Source organism: Muntiacus reevesi, chromosome 9, assembly GCF_963930625.1.
Source record: "Muntiacus reevesi chromosome 9, mMunRee1.1, whole genome shotgun sequence".
Lineage (NCBI taxonomy): Eukaryota > Metazoa > Chordata > Mammalia > Artiodactyla > Cervidae > Muntiacus > Muntiacus reevesi.
In genome coordinates, this window is record NC_089257.1 from 39,060,636 (window position 1) to 39,075,407 (window position 14,772).

General features: G+C 57.7%; 1 protein-coding gene across 5 annotated transcripts in view; it reads left to right on the forward strand.

The window, feature by feature from the left end:
• ARAP1 (ArfGAP with RhoGAP domain, ankyrin repeat and PH domain 1) overlaps positions 1-14,338 on the forward strand; it is a 60,791-nt gene extending 46,453 nt beyond the window's left edge. For 4 of the 5 annotated variants that reach the window (XM_065943949.1, XM_065943952.1, XM_065943950.1 and 1 more), the window contains 19 exons: positions 738-873; positions 1,133-1,235; positions 2,040-2,235; positions 2,510-2,561; positions 2,670-2,833; positions 3,020-3,232; positions 3,566-3,671; positions 4,082-4,229; positions 4,320-4,406; positions 4,494-4,562; positions 4,872-4,989; positions 6,367-6,480; positions 6,727-6,872; positions 7,402-7,434; positions 10,877-10,959; positions 11,699-11,749; positions 11,921-11,984; positions 13,356-13,505; positions 13,739-14,338. In XM_065943949.1, coding sequence (XP_065800021.1) covers positions 738-873; positions 1,133-1,235; positions 2,040-2,235; positions 2,510-2,561; positions 2,670-2,833; positions 3,020-3,232; positions 3,566-3,671; positions 4,082-4,229; positions 4,320-4,406; positions 4,494-4,562; positions 4,872-4,989; positions 6,367-6,480; positions 6,727-6,872; positions 7,402-7,434; positions 10,877-10,959; positions 11,699-11,749; positions 11,921-11,984; positions 13,356-13,505; positions 13,739-13,756 — 2,051 coding nt within the window. In that variant the 3' untranslated portion in view covers positions 13,757-14,338. The remainder of the gene's footprint in view (positions 1-737; positions 874-1,132; positions 1,236-2,039; positions 2,236-2,509; positions 2,562-2,669; positions 2,834-3,019; positions 3,233-3,565; positions 3,672-4,081; positions 4,230-4,319; positions 4,407-4,493; positions 4,563-4,871; positions 4,990-6,366; positions 6,481-6,726; positions 6,873-7,401; positions 7,435-10,876; positions 10,960-11,698; positions 11,750-11,920; positions 11,985-13,355; positions 13,506-13,738) is intronic. The other variant, XM_065943951.1, reaches the window with a different exon arrangement.
• Positions 14,339-14,772: the final 434 nt, after the last annotated feature.

The window sequence follows — 14,772 nt, forward strand, 5'->3', positions numbered from 1 at the left end:
CAGGATGAGAGCTGTGTGAGCACTGTTGAGGCCGTTACTCACTGCATCCCTCAGCACCCCCAGATGAAGCTCTCCAACTCCCAAACAGTTTTCTTGGGAACTCTATGCAGCTCACCACCTCACTGCTCCTGAGGCACTGCCCCTAGTCTACTTCCCTCTGCTTGGCAATATCATTTATGTAACTGCCTGACTCATCCTCTTTTATTGACATGGATGCCAGGAAGCTCTGAACCTATGTGATGCTCAGTGCTATGAATTATACGAGCCTACGTGACCTTGACAGTCTGCATTTTCTCCTACTTTCCTGGTTCAGACTCCCATTTCTATTCCTTTACGGGATCTTGTCAGTCTCCTTAGATCCATTATAGGAGGAAGCAGAGTACAGGGCAGTAGGTCCTGCTGGCAGAGGAGGGTGGGGCACGGGGTAACTTTATGGAAGTCTTCCTGGGCATTTGGGCTGGCCTTGAAGGGTGGGAGGGTGTGGGTAAAGGGAATAGGGTGAGCAAAAGCAGGGAGTGTGGGATGTGTATCCAGAGTGGTCAGAGAGGCGGCTGGAGAGGTGGGTGGGGCTGGCTTGCTGGGGCTACAGGGAGGAAGATGGATTTGGGGGAAGCTTGGGAATTAGAATGAAGAGGACATGAGTCAGATGGGAGTGGAGGCCCAGGGAGGATGCAGTGGTAATGTTCAGGTGAGGGTGGAGGGCTCCCTCACAGTTCCCCTGCCTGTCTTCTCCCCAGAGTTCAGCCGACGGTGGTGTGTGCTTAGCGATGGGGTCCTGAGCTACTATGAGAATGAGCGGGCAGTGACCCCCAACGGGGAGATCCGGGCCAGCGAGATTGTGTGTCTGGCAGTGCCCACTCCTGACACCCATGGGTGAGCACCCCCAGGCAGAATCACAGACTGTTATTGATGTAAGGTCTAACCTTCCATTGGGGAGATTGGGAAACAGGCCCAGAGACGGGTGGAATCTCCCTGGGGTCACACAGCAAGCTGGTGCTATGCAAGGGCTAAACCAGGTCTCCTGAGGCCCTAACCTCTTATGGGATGAGGGAAGGGTAGTCTCAGGGGCAGGGGGTGGAGGTGGGCCAGTGTTTGGCAGAGTGGGCCTGAATCCTGGCTTGTGTATCAACAGTTTTGAGCATACCTTTGAAGTGTACACAGAAGGAGAGCGGCTATACCTGTTTGGGCTGGAGAGTGCAGAGCTGGCTCGTGAGTGGGTCACGTGCATTGCCAAGGTGGGCCTGGGTTAGCAGGCTGCTGTGGGGGGAGTCTGTCGGGATGCTGGGTAGGACCCCTGGTTTTCCTGCTTTATGGATCAGGGCTGGATGGAAGGCAGAAGACACAGGACCCAGGGCCAGATGTAATTTGCAGCCCTCCGGGGGCAGGGGGCGGTAGGAGACCTGGCTCAACTCTGTGGAAGCAGGGCCATGGGCCTTGCACTCCCTAGATGCTCAGTATATGTTTAATAATGAAAGTCAGAGCCATCCTAGGATGGACAATGCTGCCTCTGGGGGAACGAGCGCCTTGTCCTGGAGGAAAGAGGCAGGGAGGCTGCAGAGGAAAGCTCTGCCCTGGGGACTGGAATCAGGTACCCTCTAGGGTCCCTGTGTTTTGAGGGCCTGTGACTCTCATTCTCTGGTTCATTGCTCAGTTATCTGGGCACCTCCTGAGGGTCAGTCCTCGGAGCTTGGGGACCTGGATGAACCAGTCATGGTCCCAGCTCCTCAGTGGCTCCCAGGCTGGTAGAGGAGACAGATGGGGTCCAAACAGCAGAAACTGTAATTCGTACTACAACAGAGGACAAGAATGCCTTGGTGCCCCAGAGAAGGGACATCCCTAATGGTGTCTGGGAAGGCATTCCAGAGGAGGGCATATCTGAATGGTATGAAATGGGGCATGATACCCATGTTAGTTCACTGCACTGTGTGGAGAATGGGTACATGCCCACAAGCCAAACAGCTGGGGTGTCCCAGGTGGGCAGTGCTGTTGGCTGATGCAGTTTCCCTGGCTGTCTCCCCTGTCCCTGGCCTCCCCATCAGGCATTCGTGCCTCCCCTGGCCGAGGATCTGCTGGCTCGGGACTTTGAGAGGCTTGGACGCCTTCCCTACAAAGCTGGCCTGAGCCTACAGCGGGCCCAGGAGGGCTGGTTTGCCCTCACCGGCTCTGAGCTCTACGCTGTCTTCCCAGAGGGGCCCTGTGAGGAGCCGCTGCAACTTCGGAAACTACAGGAGCTTTGTGCGTATGCCTGGACCTGGGCCCCAACCTCCAGGGCACCCTATCCTGGGCTCCCAGGCCCCAGCCCCTCTCCTTAAGTCTGAACTCTACCCTAACCCAGCCAGAAGGAGCAGCCTGCCTGCTCATGTCCTCTCCTGTCCTTGGGGTGCATCTCAGCCACCCCATGGATTGGTGGGTAGGTCCCAGGGGTGTGTGGACCCAGAGAGCTTCGGGAGGGAGCAGGTTAGGGACCATGAACGAGGCCTGGGCCTCACCTCAACTGGCCTCTCCACAGCCGTCCAGGGGGACAATGAGAACCAGGTGCTGGTGCTGGTGGAACGGCGGAGGTGAGCCTTGGCTTCCCAGAGGGGCTCTGAGAAGCCTGGGCAGTCTGGCAGGCCTGGGAGGGGTGGGACAGGTGGTGGGTCCCCCAAGTGACTGACTCCCTGGCCCAGGACGCTGTACATCCAGGGGGAGCGGCGGCTGGACTTCATGGGCTGGCTCGGGGCCATCCAGAAAGCAGCGGCCAGCTCGGGGGACACGCTGTCAGAGCAGCAGCTAGGAGATTCCGATATCCCTGTGATTGTGTACCGCTGTGTGGACTACATCACGCAGTGCGGTGAGCTCCGCCTCCGTGGCACAGCCCCCGCCCTGCCCCGCCCCTCCCAGAGAGACCGTCACCTCCTGCCAAAGGCCGAGGCTCTCCTTCCTGGATCTCCCTGAAAGCCTCGAGGCGCGCCCCTTGGCCAGTGCCTTAGCCCCTCACGTTTGGCCACGCCCCCAGCTCAGCCGCACCCTTCTTCAGGCCTGACCTCGGAGGGCATCTACCGCAAGTGTGGTCAGACCTCAAAGACACTACGGCTGCTGGAGAGCTTACGGTTGGACGCTCGCTCTGTGCGCCTCAAGGAGGGCGAGCAGCACGTGGACGACGTCTCCTCTGCACTCAAGCGCTTCCTGCGAGATCTGCCCGATGGGCTCTTCACTCGAGTCCAGCGCCTAGCCTGGCTGGAGGCCTCAGGTGGGCCCTGCAGCACATGCCCAGTCTGAGACCCAGGCCGGTGCTGCTGGCTTGTACACTCTGATCTCAGTTTTCCCTGCCCTCCCCATCATGCGCTTGGGGCTAAGCATGCCCCAGCGGTGGACTCTAGTGCCCCTTCATCCTTGCCTCTCATTCCCATTGTCACTGTATGCAGTGCGGGGGTCCCTTGGAGTTCTCCAACTGGCCTTATTTGACTTAGAGGGGGTAGGGAGTGCTATCACCTAGGATGAGAGGCAGAGCAGCGGGACAGGGAAGGTGGTTACTGGGGGGGGGGGGGTGGATTCCTGACCTGATCCATCTCCCCCCACCCAGAGATTGAGGATGAGGAGGAGAAGGTGTCCAGGTACCGAGAGCTTCTGGCACGTCTGCCCCCAGTCAACCGGGCCACAGTGAAGGCTCTTATCAGCCACTTGTACTGGTGAGGAGCAGCACTCCTGGGGGGCTGGGGTGGAAAAGACTTCTACTCCCAACCTGGCTGACTCTTCTCCCCTGGGAACCAGGTGGGTCTGGGAACTGAGTGTTGCCTTATGATGTGCCCTGGTTTTGGACACTTTGGCTCCCAGCTTGCTTCCTTCAGGGTGGGAGAGTAGAGGAGGTTTCAGCTAGCAGCCACATCTCTTGAGTTTCCCAGCCTTGCTTCTCCCTGGGACCCAAGACTTGGTCAGAAAGACTGTCTCCTCTTCCTCTTAACTAGTGGTCCTCTCTGACTGGGACCTATCCTGGCTTCACTCCAGGAGATATTCATGGACCTGGCAGGAATTAGGAAGGTGAGGTAGGGAAGTCCTGGGTTAGACCCCTCATTCAAGGCTTCCGTCCTTCTGTGTCCAGTGTCCAGTGCTTCTCAGACACGAACCAGATGAACACGCACAACCTGGCTATTGTGTTTGGGCCCACGCTCTTCCAGACAGATGGGCAGGACTACAAGGCTGGCCGTGTGGTGGAAGACCTCATCAACCACTATGTGGTGGTGTTTAGCGTGCGTTCCCCAGCCGGTGGGCAGTGGCAGGAAGCGTTCAGCCTCACAGGTGGCAGTGACCATCTGGGCCTGTCCCTTCCCCCTTCGCAGGTGGATGAGGAGGAGCTGAGGAAGCAGCGGGAGGAGGTCACTGCCATCGTGAAGATGCGTGTGGCTGGCACTGCTAGCGGGACCCAGGTGGAGGGCAAGGCCTGGGGTGGGGGGCTCAGGCCAGGCACCTGCACCCACTCCCCAGGCCTCCCGCTGAGCCCTGTCTCCCCACAGCACGCCGGTGACTTCATCTGTACCGTGTACCTAGAGGAGAAGAAGGCAGAGGCGGAGCAACATGTCAAGGTGGGGACCAGGGACCAAGAGGCCAGGGGCTAGGAGAGTCAGGCTGGACCAGGCACAGGCTCCAATAACCAGGGAGCATGGCTTCCACCCCCAGGGGAGCCCCGGTTTGGGACCTGTATCTGGCCAGTGCCAGGACCTGTCTCTTTCCCTTCTCCTCACCCATCAGGACCACTCAGAGACAGCCTCCTGCATCCCACTACTCCAAAGGATCCTGAAAGGGGTGGGCTTAGAACCACACAGCAAAGTTGTGACAGAGTCGGGGTTGGGGGTTGGGTAGGCTGATCTCCTCCTCCTCCTGGGTCCCCGCAGATCCCAGCATCCATGACCGCAGAGGAGCTTACCTTGGAGATCCTGGATCGCAGGAATGTGGGCATCAGGGAGAAGGACTATTGGACCTGCTTCGAGGTCAACGAGAGGGAGGAGGCAGGTGCGTGACCACCAGGACTGGTGCAGGAAATGGGGCAGCCCCAGTCTGTCATTCCCTACCCCACAGTTTGGTGATACTGGTGGCACGGGGGGGGTTTAGGTGATGGATGTTGCTATCAAGTTGTGACCTCAGTGATGGTGGTGAAGTGTGCTGGTGGGGGTTCAGGTGGCAGCTGTTACATGGCTGATGGGCGGGACCGTGAAGGAGTAGATGTGTCAGCTTTGGCACTTTCTCGAGTGTTAATGAGATTGGTGTTGTTTGCAAGGGTGGAGATGCTGAATTTGATAATGGGATTGTGAGTGACAGCATGGGTGGTGAAGCAGGTAGTGTGGTGATAAGCATGCTGGAGAAATGGGGTGCGGTGCTGGTGATGGTGTTGTTAAGGGGCCATGGTGGTGAAGTGGGTGATAAAGGCATTTTAGGGTGAAGGATGATCTCAGTGGCAGTGGAGGTTGAGAGCGTATCTGTTCATTTGTTTTACTGTTGTTTTTTAGTGCCAGGCACTCGGCAGGAGAGTCGGGCACATAATCCCTTCCCTGACAGGGGTTACTCTAGTATGGAATAGAGGTACTGATCCTGTGATCACACCCATAAACACACAACTACAGCTGTGTTCACTTCTGTGAAAGAAAGGGCCATAAGGCCACCAGAGCTTTTAACAAGGTCTCTGGCTTTGGAGTCCCTGGACTAGGAGGTTAAGGAAGAGTAGGAGTTACTTGTTGAAGAAGAGAGGAACATACTTCCAGGCAGTGGGGAGAGCATGGACAAAGGCCCAGAGGCGGCCAGGACCACTATCCTCTCAAGGAACTTGAGATAAGGGCTGTGAGGTGTGTGGCACGGGGTGGGGCTGAAGATGGAGGCAGAGGCCGCCCTCATGGCCTGACAGCAATGCAAGGCCATTGAAGAATTAGTGGTTGGGAGCTGGAAAAGATTCCTCCTTACTGCTGGGTAGAGGGACACAGAGAGAGGGGATGAGAGCCCATGGCAGGGACTGCTTCAGAGGCCACAGCATTCGTCCAGGAAGATGGTATCATGCGCCAGGGTGGCTGCAAGGAGCTGGAAAGAAGCAGAGAGATTCGACAGTTTGCAGACTGAGAGGGAGGAGAGTTTATTTCCGGCTTGAGTAGTCTGGTGGGCAGTGCTCTTTGCCCTGATGAGGACACACAGGAAAGATCACCAGCTTGGTTTTGAACATGGTAGGTTGGAGCAGGTTTGGTCCTGCCCAGATGTGTCAGGGGTGGTCAGGGGGGCAATGTGGCACTAGGAGGCAGAGGCAGTGGACGGCACCGTTCACCACGTAGGTGATGTGTGTCCATGGGCCAGCCCTCAGTGCTATCCGGCCTTTGTGGCCCCAGTGACCAAGTGTCCTCTCCCCAGAGCGCCCCCTGCACTTTGCGGAGAAGGTGCTTCCCATCTTACACGGGCTGGGCACAGATAGCTACCTGGTGGTGAAGAAGCACCAGTCCATGGAGGCCATGCTGCTGTACCTAGGTAGGTGGTGTCCCTGGGTGGGCGGTGCCTGCAGGGCTGGGAAGCCTGGCTGGGGGGTCCCTCCATCTAGACCCGGTGCAGGATATGGTGGAGCCAGGCAGGAGAGGCTCGGGCAGCGAGTACCAAGGGGGCAGGCCTCTTCAGAGGCTGGGGCAGGACAGGGCGGTTTCCTTCATTGGGGGATCCCGCCCCGGGCGTCTGTGTCCACGGTGGACACAGCTCGCGCCCACTCCACTCCTCCCCCAGCCAGCCACGTGGGCGAGACCAAGCATGGCATGATGAAGTTCCGAGAGGACCGCAGCCTCCTGGGCCTGGGCCTGCCCACAGGCGGCTTCCACGATCGCTACTTCATCCTCAACAGCAGCTGCCTGCGGCTCTATAAGGAGGTCCGGGTATGTGATCCTGCCGGGTTCTGCCCTGGCAGTGGGCACCTGCACCCACGCGTGCTCAGTCACCCAGGTTCCAGTGTCCCCCTGGGCCTGATGGCGGGAGCATCCCCATCTTGGGGTCTTGATATGGCACAGCACTGGTTGCGGGGAGCTGTGGACTCTCAGAGACCCTCCCGCTGTGGCTCTGGCTTTGCCCTGGGGCCCTCCCAGTCCCTGGTATCTGAATGCCGTTACATCAGGCATGTGCTATCCCCCCGTGCCTGGTCATGTCACCCACAAGAAGATGCTGTGTGGTGACAGCCCCAAGCTGTGGCCCACGCATGCCTTGTTGCTTCATAGCCACTCCCACTCCTAGCCCACTCTGCCCACGCTGTCCACACGTCAGGTGTTCTCCCTGACCAGACACCATCTCCATCCCAGCGCCTCCCCCTCATCTTTTGCACATACGAGCCACATCCCGCCACGCACCACTACACTCACCGTCCTAGCCCTGGGCCTCCTTCGTCCGTAACCCTGATCCTCTATCAAACAGAGCCAGAGGCCATGGAGCGGGGCCCCTGAGACCGTGAGTAGCTCTGGGTCAACTGCCAGCTGCCTTACACCGCCTGGGGGTCAAATGAGCTTGGGGGAGCACAGGGTCACAGCTAGAGCTCCTGGCCATCTCCAGGCATGGTTTCTCGGTCTCTACCCAAGGGCTGTGGCCTAGGCTCCTGCCCTTCTCATCACCAGCTCTGTCCCAGAGTCCTTCGCCAGGGTTCCCTGTCAGTGCTTTCGAATTCTCCAAAGGACTCAGCTGTGGAGCCAGTTAGTGGAGGCCCGTTGGAACCACCCTCTTTCCAACCCTGGAGAGAGTTCCAGTGCTATTAGAACATCATTGTTACTTTCCTTATCCTAAAACATGAGAGCAGGACTACAGGAGCTTGTGGTATATTCCCCACTGGTAGCTGGTTGCCAGCCTTTGTTTACACACTCTGAGAGAGGGAAGCTCAACCTCTCCTCCCTGGGGGCTGCCCTGTCTCTAGAATGATACGCCTGTCTGGGAGAAACCCCAGACTCAGGTTCAGCTGAGATCTGCCTCCCATGATACCCCTGTGGATCCCAGCTGTGCCTTGGGTACCACAGAGTCCGGGTGCTCTGTGGAGACAGTCAGCAGAAACATGTTTCTAAGCCCAGGGGTCCAGCCTGAGCTCCTACCAGTGTCTCCTGCCCTTCTTGCTCTTTGTGTCTCCTGAGGACATCTGAAGAGGCCTGGCTGCCATGGAGGGAGCAGAGCAGATAGAGCAGGGCCCTCACCTCCCTCTCTTTGCACACTATATCTCTATTAATGCAGCCTGGGCTCTTGCTGACCCTTGTGGGGAATGCCTCTTCTTTGCCTCCCTGTGTCATCGTCATCACATCCTTACTTCTGGACCTTACCCCTCTAGTCAGTCCCCCTTGGTTCTGGAATACCTTTTTGCTGGCTTCCTCCCTCTAGGGACTGTTTGTGTGTGGACAGAGAGAAGGGAGGATGGCTGAGGCACCTGAAACATCATCAGCGTCTGCTGATCCCTTGATGTGGAGGAGAGAAGGCAGGAGAACTAGAAAGAGGAAGTAGATCTAATGTTTATGGAACCAGGCTTTGTGTCCGGCCTTTCATGTACTGGGACATGTAATCTCCCTGCTGTCGTGTGGGGAGGGGTATTGTCCCCACTTCACAGGGAGAAAGCAGGCTTCAAGTGCCTTGTCTAAGGCCGTCTCTAGGCGGTAGACTGGGTTTCAAATCCAGATTTGTAAGCCTCAGAGCTCCAGCTTTTTACTCCCCGGAATATAGGGGAGAGGGCCTCGGCAGCAAGGGCTGGTCAGTGTAGGCCTTGGTGGTGCTCTCCCGGGGCAGCCAGCACCAGTCTCATAGGAGCCAGTGAGCTGTTTGTAATCCTGGTATCTGCTAGTGTGTGGGGCAACAGGACAGAAGACTTGAATTTGGAACAGCCCCTGGCAGTTCAGGATAGGTGAAGACCCAAGCCTCATCCTGGGGTCTCCCATTGTTAAAGACCCTGAGGCACCTGGAAAGGCACATTCTAGAAAGATCTAGGTTCTAGCAGAGGTCTTTGAGCTTCGTTCCCTGTCACTGACCTTATACCTTGGAAATGCTGGAAAGATGACCTGCTTGATCAGAAGATAACATTGACTGATGCGCCCCTTGCCCCCCAAAGCCCACTCAACCTCCCTGTCTTGGCCATGCTCGTGTCACACCTGCCACGTGTATACCACGCGCACCAGCACCTGAGGCTTGAGGGTGGTTTATTCTGATTCTCACAGAGCCACAGCCTGGCTTGAATGCCTTCATTCCCAGTTTTCTCTTCGCCCTGCTCTGCCCACTCTTGGTTCACTTTACTCCTTGCTTTTGGCTCTCTTCCCTTCACACCCACAGCCTGACTTTTCCTAGCCCGCTGCCTGCTTTTCATTCCCCAGCCTGTTTCCTTCTGTACCTGTAGCCCAGTTTCCCCCACGTCCTTATCCTAACATGCCCAGAGCCGGATGTTTTCCATGCCTTCAGCCTAAGTTCTTTTAGGACCTCTGTCTCAGTCTTTCCATTCCTGTTGCCTAGTTTCTTCCAGCCTCAGTCTGATTTCTTGAGGCTCAAGTGCTCTCAGTCTTGTGTTTTCCTTGCTTGCACATAGGCATCTTCTCCTCTGTTCTTCCCACACCTTGTCCTCTCATATCCACAGCCTGATTTCCCTTCCCTCCACCCAGTTCAGTTTCCTCCCTGCCTGCAGCCCTGCTTGTTCCCGGCCCTCTTGGGTACCATTGTCCTGCTATATGCAGGAAATATAGGGCTCCCCAACAGAGGCTTGGTCATTAGGGGGACTGGGGGTGAAAGCAGAGTGAAGGTTCCTAATAAGCCCCTCCTAAACCACACCCATGTGATCGCGCCGAAGTCTCCACTATCCCTAGTCAGCTCATCCTACTGAGACCTCACAAGGAAGTCCACTAATTCCCAAAACTCTCCATCTCTCCGCCCATCCCCTAGGTCCCCTCTTTTTGTTCCTGCTGAGGAGCCGTGCCTGGGGGTGGCTGGGAGCAATGGTGGGGAACAGAGTAGAGATGGCCCAAATTTGACCCCCAGTTTCGGTTGTAAGTGAGTCCCCCTTCCCCTGCCATCCACCCTGGTGTCCCTACTGGTACCAGGGTTGCCTGGTGGGGGCAGGGCTTCGAGCAAGTGGCTCCCAGAACAGGAGGAAGGCTCATCAGCTTGACCTCTAACTAACTTCTTCCCTGGAGGTCATTGCTCCCACTCCCCTGCCTCCGAGCCAGCCTGCTCCTTCCAAGCCCAGACCCATATGCAGAGGCGGGGACCAGAGGTGAGCATGTTAGTGATCTGGTGCCCCTCCCCAGTACATTGGTCTGCTGCTTCCTTACCTAGACCATTGGGAAGTTCTTCTTGTGGTCTACCAAATGGCTATTCTGCTTCAGCTTGAGTCATTAGCCTTCACTTTGTGGAATCAAAGAATCAGTAACTGCTCACCCCACGAGCCTTCTGTTCACACAGTCAACCCTGGAGCCTCCGCAGGGCAGGGAGGGGTGAGGAATAAACGACCTGAGACACGGACACAAGCAGCCGTCCGAGGTGCTCAGCTCATACAAGCTCGTTTAATTCAGTGCCAGAGGGTGATGTGCAGCGTGCAGATGTCCCTCCGCAGTCGAGCTGGATCAGCTGGTGCTGCGAGTCAGTTCTCATCTGCAGGGCAGCAGGGAGGGACTGGGAGTCACTGCTGTGGGCATCCAGCTGCCCCGGGGACTGAGGGTTGACTGTCTGATGCTGCTGCAGGGAGAGAGGCCTGGGGGCTCTGTTGGGCTGGATTGTGATCAGGGAGGGCTTTGTCAGGAAGGCTTCCCAGAGGAGGGCCCCTGTGCTGGGATATGGAGGGGCTGGGAGAAGGGGGAGGGAGGCACCCAGTTGGAAGACCTGCCCCAGTGCCCACCCCGACTGGCTGAAGTGCCTGCCCCCTCTGCCCTCCCCCTCCCAGAGTCACCGGCCTGAGAAGGAGTGGCCTGTCAGGAGTCTCAAGGTCTACTTGGGAGTGAAGAAGAAACTCCGGCCACCCACCTGGTGAGCTGGGGAAGTGGGTCTGTGGGGCTCAGAACGGACAGGGGAGATATGGCTGGGGGCTGTGAACTTGACAGGAGTTGGTTCAGTAGTTCTGAAGGTGTGGTCTCCCAGACCAGCAGCATCAGCATCACCTGGAAACATGTCAGAAACCCAAATTCTCGGGAACCACCCCAGCCGTGCTGAATTATGGATTCTCGGGGTGGGGGCAGCAGTCTGGGCTGTCACAAGCCATCTTGGGAACTCTGATGCTGGCTCATGTCTAAGAACCATTGGCCTGGACGAAATCCAGTTAGTCACTGAGTAACTCTGGGACCTCTGTGCGCCTTACTTCCCACATCTGTAGAAAGGGAAAAATAATGGCACGCCTGTTCCAGAAGGTGATTGTGTTTCTTCTTTTTTTTAAATTGAAATACAGTTGAGATGGTTGTATGTTTTAAAAGTTGAAACGCGATGCACAGCCACTCCCATTGTTATTAGTTGCAGTCACTCAACTTGGGTTTCTGGCATTCTCCTCTTAGCCCCTGGCTGTGCCTGCTTGTCTCTGGGGGGATAGGGCTCGAGGATAGGGAGCCAAGTCTCTGGGAGGCTGGCGGGAGGGGCCCGTGAGAGGAGGAGACAGAGGCTGGGATGTGCTGTGACTGCTGAAGGCCCTGAGCTCTGCCCCCAGCCCTGGTCCGGGTTGCTGGGCTGTGAGGCCTCTCCGGGTTGTCGAGTGACCACACCTGCTCCTCCTCTGCAGCTGGGGCTTCACGGTGATACATGAGACGGAGAAACACGAAAAGCAGCAGTGGTGAGCGCGGGCCCCAGGCCGAGGGGTGGTAGCGTGCTCCCCTGGACTGGGTCCCCTCACTGTCCAGGTCTGGGTGCCGCCCCTGAGACCCTGGGCAGGGGAGCAGGGTAGGGTGTCCCTGCCCAGCCGGCCTGGCCCTGATGGTGTCCAGATCTGTGCCCCACCCTGCAGGTACCTGTGCTGTGAGACTCAGATGGAGCTCCGGGAGTGGTTCGCCACCTTCCTCTTCGTGCAGGTACCAGGCGCGGGGTGCAGGGCGTGGGGTGGGGTCCCAGAACGCCTCCGTTACAGAGCATGTGTGTGTGTGTGTGCTTCTTCACTGTTTAAGCCACCAATTGCTTCAGGACTTTGAATTGCTTTTAAGGCATTTGTATGTTCGTTCTCGTATAAACCCTTCCTGGCACCTACTGTGGTCCAGCCTGGAGCCAGGCATGCTAGAGACAGAGGGTGGAGGCCCCTGCTCTCGGGCACTCACTCCCCACATGGAAAGGAAAACAGATCCAGGAGGGGCCTGTTAGAGCCGAGTGCTTGGGTGACAGAGGGAAGCCAGGGACGCTGCTCATGAAGGTGGTGGCAGAGTGGGGAAGGCCGCAGGGAGAGGCTATCATGGAAGTGGAACCTTTGGGGATCAGGGCGTGGTCCCCAAGCACAGGTAGGGGCAGAGGGGATTCTAGGCCAAGGAAACAGTGGGCTCACAGGCGTGGCAGGACTGTCCGAGAGGGCATAAAGATAGAAGCCTAGGAGTGTTAGACCTTGGTACTGAAAAGGGAGCTGGGAGTAAAATCTCAGTCTTGAAGGCCACGCCAAGGAAGCTAAACTTGTCAGTCAGCAGTTCTAAGGGGGACTTTTTAAGCAAGAGTGGTGGGCAGGGTTGCATCTGAGAGGGTTCATTCTGGGTGCGTCTTGTAGGGAAGGATGGACCGAGGGCTGAGCCTGGAGGTGAGGGGGCCTGTGAGGTGGCTGCTCCAGGTGGCTAGGTGGGAGCGGGTTGGAGAGGACTTGAAGCCAGAAAAGGGCTAGAGGGGTGGGCTGGACTTAAAACAGGTGTGTTTTTGTTTTTGCCTCACGGCATGTGGGATCTTAGTTCCCTGACCAGGGATCATACCCTACATTGGGAGTGCAGAGTCTACTGGACCACCAGGGAAGTCCCCAAACAGGTTTTTTAAACGAGAACTCAGAATCGTTCGGGGGAAAGGAAGACAAGACTGTACCAGGGCCTCGGGTTGAGCTCTTGTAGCCCTGAGCTTCCTGGTAGTCAGCGTCTAAAGGGGATCAGAGTGGATTCTGTAGTTTTCTGGGTTTCTGGTGAAAAGAAGCGGACTTGTTCCTGTAGAACTGTTTTCTTGGCGCTGCATTCTTGGAGCGGTTTGTTTGTGGACCTGGAAATGAGAGTTGTTGAGTAACATAATTGGCTGGGCTTTGCCGGGGATACAGTCATGTTCTCCTAACAGCTGCTTCTCATACCGGCTCAGATCAAAGCTGAGGGTTTCACCTCAGGTCATAGCCGAGGCATTTCTGGGAAGGGTGGGTGAATCCAGAGCCGAGTGTCTGGGCCCAGCGGAAGCCGAGCCCAGGCCCAGCGCCCCTCCTCTCCCCTGCCGCCCAGCACGACGGCCTGGTGTGGCCCTCGGAACCCTCACGCGTGTCTCGGGCGGCGCCTGAGGTCCGGCTGGGCAGCATTTCGCTGATCCCCCTGCGAGGCAGCGAGAACGAGATGCGCCGGAGTGTGGCCGCCTTTTCTGCGGACCCCCTCTCTGTGAGTGGCTCTCCATCCCTGTGTGCAGGTGTCTGGGGACCTGGCCGGCGCCCACCTTCTCCCTGACTTACCTTTGTTCCTCCTCTCTAGTGCCCTCGTCTGTCCTCAGTGGGAGCCCCCACAGGCCCCTTGGGTTCACGGGAGCCCCCTCTATTGCTGGCCCCTGGCCCCCGACTCCCTGTGAGTTTTCACAAGTGTGCTCATGGAATCTGGGCTTCTCTGCCTTTCCACAGCTTCTCCGAAACGTCTGAGCCCTGTTGGGACTCTGCCACGCCGTCACCACCGTGAAGCCTTTCCTGGGCAGATGCCCTCATGCCCTGCGTGCCTGGCGTGAGCCAGCAGGGGGCGCCTGAGGAAGCCGCATCCACACGCCCCTCATCCTGACTGCAGCCTGGGGTTCCCTGGCCAGGACTTGGGGGGGCAGGCAGCAGGGTCTGCCTGAGGAGGAGTCCCTTACCTGCTCTGTCCAGGTGCTCAGCCCTCCTTGCCTGCTCCCCCGCAGGGTCACCCACCCTGAGTTCAGAGGGGTTGGAAAGATGGGCGTCTGTCAGGAACCCTGGCAGGCTGCCGTCCTTTCAGAGGCTCGAGGCCCCCGCTGGAAGGGAGCCCACCCTTTGGCCACAAACTCCAGAACACCCGAAAGCGGATGCCCTGAAGGAACACTCAGCTGTGGTGGGGAGGGAGCTCTGGGTACATGTGTACAGGGCTGAGAACTGGATTCGGGGCACTTCAGCCCCGCTTCTGCTCTGGGCTTACTGGGAGGGCCCAGGCTGCCCGGTGCCCCTTCCCCACTTTGGGGACCTTTTGATAATATAAATATATCTGTATATTTTATCCCCTGGTGCTGAGGTCTATAATCGGTTGGTGGTTTCCGGTGTCCCAGGGTAAGAGGGGCCAGGAGGTCCAGAGGTGAATGCTTTGTGCCCTGAAGCTGGGGACCTGGCCCTGCTCCCTCCAGGCCCTCCCCAGTTCAGACACTCCCCACCTGCCCCAGGCAGAGCCCCGGCCGGGCCCCGGGCCATCCTCATTGTACTCCTGTGCAGCCAGGGTGGGAATTGTGGGTCCTGACTCTGGCTAGGACAGACCCCGGCTGGGCTCTCCCTGCTGCCATCTGATTCCGAGCCAGGGGCTAGGTGTGTGGCACATGAGTGACTCAGGGTAGCTTGTCAGCCCCTCTAGAGACACAAGGTCACAGAGGCACCAGAGCTATATTAGGAATAAGGGCCTCAGGTTACCCTGGGCTTCTGTGCATACCCGTCCAGAGGTA